The sequence below is a fragment of the Diplodia corticola genome (genome assembly GCF_001883845.1).
Source record: "Diplodia corticola strain CBS 112549 chromosome Unknown scaffold11, whole genome shotgun sequence".
NCBI lineage: Eukaryota > Fungi > Ascomycota > Dothideomycetes > Botryosphaeriales > Botryosphaeriaceae > Diplodia > Diplodia corticola.
Window position 1 is genome coordinate 580,880 of NW_017971490.1, and position 4,672 is coordinate 585,551.

Below are 4,672 nucleotides of genomic sequence, written 5' to 3' on the forward strand. Positions count from 1 at the left end.
CCATTCCGAGATCCAAGCCCGTCTTCCTTGCCCCTCCCCTTTCACCTTCCCTGAGCAATAACCCGCTTGGATCTCCGCACCGTCTTGCTACGCTCTCCCCCAAAACACATCCCAGCCTTCCATATGTCGTTGGCGCATCCCGCTTGATGAATTGACCATTCTCCGAAAAACGTCGACTTCTCGTGCCAAGCCGTGTTCTATGTCCAGAGTCTCGTGCCGTTTCGTTTCGCTCATCGAATCCGACGCTCACCGCCAACTTAGACGTACTGCGACCTGCAAAACAAAAACAGCGACCGTCAGCACTCCACCAAAACAAGTCACCCATCCAGCGATTCACGTACAGCCAGCGGATGCCCTCTCCGTAACCTTGCCTCATGACGACGGAGCACATGAAGACCTCGATGGGGCGGATGCCCTCGAGCGGGACCTTGCCCTTGCCCGTGGTCTGGTACAGGCCGAGCTCGTGCCTCAGCTGGTCCTCGGAGACGGCGTTGGGGTGGTCGATCTTGTTGCCGAGGATGAGGAACGGCGTCTTCTGCAGCTCCTCCATCGACAGGAGCGCGTCCAGCTCGACCTTGGACTCGGCGAAGCGCTCCGGGTCCTTGGCGTCGACGAGGAAGACGATGCCCGACACCTCGGGGAAGTAGTCCTTCCACAGACGGCGCGCCTGCAAGTGACCTGTTTTTTTGTCGTCGACCGCGCGGGTCGCGGATGCTTAGTAATGGCTCGGGAAGGGCTGGCGCCCGTCGGCTGTGGGCGGCAGGGAGAAGGGGGGGACGGGCAGGGCCGACGGCCATGGGAGACGTACCACCGAGATCGAAGGTAGTGAAGCGGCAGGAACCGATGCTCAGCTCCTCAGAGGCTGTGGCCTTTGTTAGCTGATGCCCAGAAGCGACTGCGATAACGAGCCCGGGGTTTGAAACGTACTGGGGTGGAGAGTGGGCTGAAGGATGGCACTGGAGCCAACGGTCAGCGATCCGCTTCGGAACTGTATTGTCTAGTCCGCCATGTGGAATACATACACGCGATCGTTCTATCAGAGGCAAACCGTCGTCAGCTTCATTGACCGGGCAGCGCCGAGTGAGGCCGGAGATGATGGGTGAACGTACCTTCAACATGTGCAGGAGAGTGGTCTTGCCGGCATTGTCGAGACCGAGGAAGAGCAGCTTCTGTTACCATCCGAGCCGTCAGCAACCGCTTTTTCATGCATATTCCATGCGCCCGTGGCCAAATGCTTCCCAGAGGGCTGTTCGGGATCGGGGCCACGCACCGCATGCTTGTTCAGTAGGCCCAAGCTCGAGAGGACATCCCAGACTGTTGCACACTCGAATCAGCAGACCATTCCGCAGGCACGTCTCCAGCTACAGGCGCAGCGCGCGGGCGCGACGGGGCAAGAGACGACGGCACTGATGGGAGGCTGGGCGATGGGCGGGGCGGGCGGACGTACACCAGTCGATAATCCACATGGCGACGGAGGTAGTTGGTCGTGCGAGGAGTACAGAGGGCGAGTTAAGCTGGTGTCGGGAGGTTGTTAGTCGCGGCGTTGGGAGCTGGAGAGTCGGAGATGGAATTCTGTGGCCAGACCATGATGAGAGCCAACGTCAATCTGGCTCTTGGCGGCCGCCCCTCGGCTCCGCCCACGCGCCGCCCCGCCACTCACCCACGCTGCTTCGAGCCCTAGGTACCGCTCCCACCTCCGCAAAAACCCTAGCATCAAATAGGCACCAACATCTCACTCACGTTCATAACACGTTGTCAGAATAATGTTCCGAAACCAATGTGTCTCAATTCACCTACGACACCATCGTTTGTAAACGTCGTGGACCCGCACCAGCACCCAATCCACCCAACCCGTCCTGTGCAAATGCTATGCTATCCCATCCCCGAACAGCTCTCCCTGAGCGATCGATACGAATAACTCCTCGCTGCCCAATGTGTTCCCGGAAAGAAAGAACCCTCATTCGCAACGAAAGCAGAGATAACAAGAAAACGCCTGGGTGTAATGCTTGGTCATCAAGTCGTGGGGTATCCTGCCCTTATTGCGTGTTGAAAGGCCGTGTGCCTGGCTGCTGCGAGTCCGACGCAAAGCCGCAGGCATCGTCAAAATAGGGTAATATGCAGGAAGATTAAGACCTTGATATAAACAAATCGCTAGAGTACCTGCTACGTCCAGCGAAAACGCCGAAAACGGGAAGCGTGGGTATTTACAGTAACGGAAATATGCAACGTGAAATGTGCGCGAGAGCAGCGACCAGCAAGCCCGAAGGCTCGTAAAGGTGCTGACAAGTCAGCGGCGCTCCTCTCAGTACGAAAGCACATGCACGGGCGTGGCCTTCTTGCCTCTGTACGCGGCAAGACCCATGCCGACCTCGCGCATGCGCTCCGCGCCCTTGCCCGGCGCAGGGCGGCGCTCTTCTTTCTTGCACGCCTTGCGGCAGTGCTTCTGGTAGAGTTTTTCTTTGCGGCGCTGCCGCTTGAGGGCAGTTCCGGCTTTGATGTCCATCGGCCCACGCTTGAGCGTGTCGTTGGCCGTCTCACCCTCCTCGTCGTCATCGTAATAGGAGCTTTGGTGAAAGAGGGTAGGAGGGCGAGGAAGAGATGCCACGAGCGTCGGCCGAGGCCCCTGATCCATGCCTGCAAACTGAATCACCTTTGGCTGTCTATATGTGACAGCTAGGGACGTACGACGCGTATGCGGCGGGGGGGAACGGACGCGACCGGCAGGCGGCGGAGAACGGAGACGCTTGGGCGATTGTCCGAAAAGGCGACGGGGAGGTGGGGAGCGGTGGGCCTGTCCGCGCTTAACCGGCGGTGGTGGAGAACGAAGACGCTTGGGCGATGAGATCGGGGAGCGCTTTGGCCCTGCCCGACGGCGGCCGCGACCTTCGACGTCGTCGATCTGGTCAAGCTGACCATGCATCAACATGTGTTGGTCGCTATCTTCGGCAGCTGCGTCCACTTCGTCGTCCTCGTCCTCCTCATCCATCTCGGGATCTGAGGTGGGGAAGGTGGGATCGATGTCCTGAGGAGTCTGCTTGTGCTTGGCAGCCCTGCGTTGCTCGAGGGCCGAGTAGTAAGCATCCTCCAGAGGGCGGTCCTCGTCGAGGGTACCGCAGACGAAGTCCGTGCTGTCCGGAAGCTCGGGGCTGCGAGGACGAATGTTGACAGGCTTCCTTTTCTTGGCAGGAGAAGCCTTGGTGAACATTCCAGAGCCGGACGCAATTGAGCAGGTAGAGTCAGACAAACTGCGGTGACCAGATGGCCTGATGTGTTCAGGCTCACTGGAGTTGGGGGCGACTATGCGACTAGGTGCCCACCATTGGTAGTCAGACCCAGCGTCGCTTTCGTCATCAGAACCAGCGAAGCCTTGCTCGTCGTCGGTCTGGAAACCGCCGTCGGAAACGCTGCCGTCAGAGATGACAGATTCGTTATCATCGTGTTCCTCCTCCTCCTCCTCCTCCTCCTCCTCCTCCTCTCCTTCTACTTCCTCTTCCTCCTCGTCATCGTCCAGGTCGTCATCCAGGTCCAGGTCCTCGTCATCCTCATCAAGTAGTTCCTCATCTTCGTCATCGTCTTCCAATGCCTCCTCCTCAACCTCTTCACCGAGTTTCCTCAGCCCATTCTCGATTTTCAAGGTATCAGTGACGGTCAGGCGCGTCTTGTGACATGTCAGCTCCTGAGTCCACTCTTCGACCTCCTCTTCGGAGCTAGCAAACTCGTGAAAGCGCGTAGCCTCGCGGCGCCCGATATCCGAGTTCTCGCTGTACTTTCGAGAGTGGCGAATGACAGATGCGCTTTTGCGCAGACTCTTAGGAGAGTCGTTCCGCACAGTTGAGTCGGAGCCACGGTGCGAGCGTGGCGCACCCTTGCTTGGAACAGCAAGCCTGTTCGTAGGCGGAGGGGGGCTTGCCATGCGGGACTTCTTTGCAGGTGTCGTAACATTCGCGTCGCAGGCGAATTTGATAGTGCAACGGCGAGGAGTGGGTTCGGCAGGCTTGTCCTCTCCTTGGGGTGGGGATTGGAGCTTCGCGGGAGCAGCATTGGCGCTGTTTTCCTTCTTTCCGCAAGCAAAGGTGATGCACCTCCGGCGTCCGAGTCCTGCCTCAACCGAGGGTTCGTCGGAGATCTTGACGGTTTTGTTTTCAATCCTCTCCGCGATGTTCTCATCGTGGCGGATGGTAATAGCAAGGTCGGTTTCCTTCTTGATGGAGATGATGGGGAGACCTCGGATGGTGGGTGGGAGTGGCGGGCTTGGAGAGCTGGTCCGTGTGCCTGGGCTCGTAAAGCCTCCGTCGCTGGTGAGGTCGGTTGACGCTGTGCTGACATTGCTCCACGTCGAGGCAGTGGACATGCCTCGCTTAAGCTCGACATGGTGGTCGTCATCCGACTGCGAGTCGCTCTCGGAATGGAGGGCCTGGGTCAACAAGGATTCCTTGTGCTTGCGAGCGTCACACCGGCTCTTTGCGAAATCAGTCGCAATAATATCCAATGGAGCCGGCTTGCGCGGAGTGGGGCGAGGGGTCCGCAGCTGTTCGTCAGGCGGTTCGTCGGTATCTGCGAGGAGTTCCTCGCCGAGGCTCATGGAGCCCTCCTGCGCAGTTGGTTGGTTCTGGAGCGTCCTGGTCTGCATGTTTGCTGTGATTGTGTTCAAGTCTTTCTGATTCGAAGCCAT

At 58.7% G+C, this 4,672-nt stretch overlaps 2 protein-coding genes across 2 annotated transcripts; both read right to left on the minus strand.

Annotated features, from left to right (window-relative positions):
- Positions 1–257: 257 nt before the first annotated feature.
- On the minus strand, positions 258–1,466 carry BKCO1_11000182 (small copii coat gtpase sar1; the record flags this gene model as incomplete). Its single annotated transcript, XM_020270369.1, has 8 exons — positions 258–273; positions 342–678; positions 809–862; positions 928–956; positions 1,023–1,033; positions 1,110–1,169; positions 1,271–1,314; positions 1,448–1,466. The coding sequence occupies 8 exons, from the start codon at positions 1,464–1,466 to the stop codon at positions 258–260; spliced, it is 570 nt and encodes a 189-aa protein (XP_020132808.1).
- An 836-nt stretch (positions 1,467–2,302) lies between these two features.
- BKCO1_11000183 (uncharacterized protein) lies at positions 2,303–4,672 on the minus strand (the record flags this gene model as incomplete). Its single annotated transcript, XM_020270370.1, has 1 exon — positions 2,303–4,672. One exon carries the CDS (start codon positions 4,670–4,672, stop codon positions 2,303–2,305), a length of 2,370 nt encoding a protein of 789 aa, XP_020132807.1.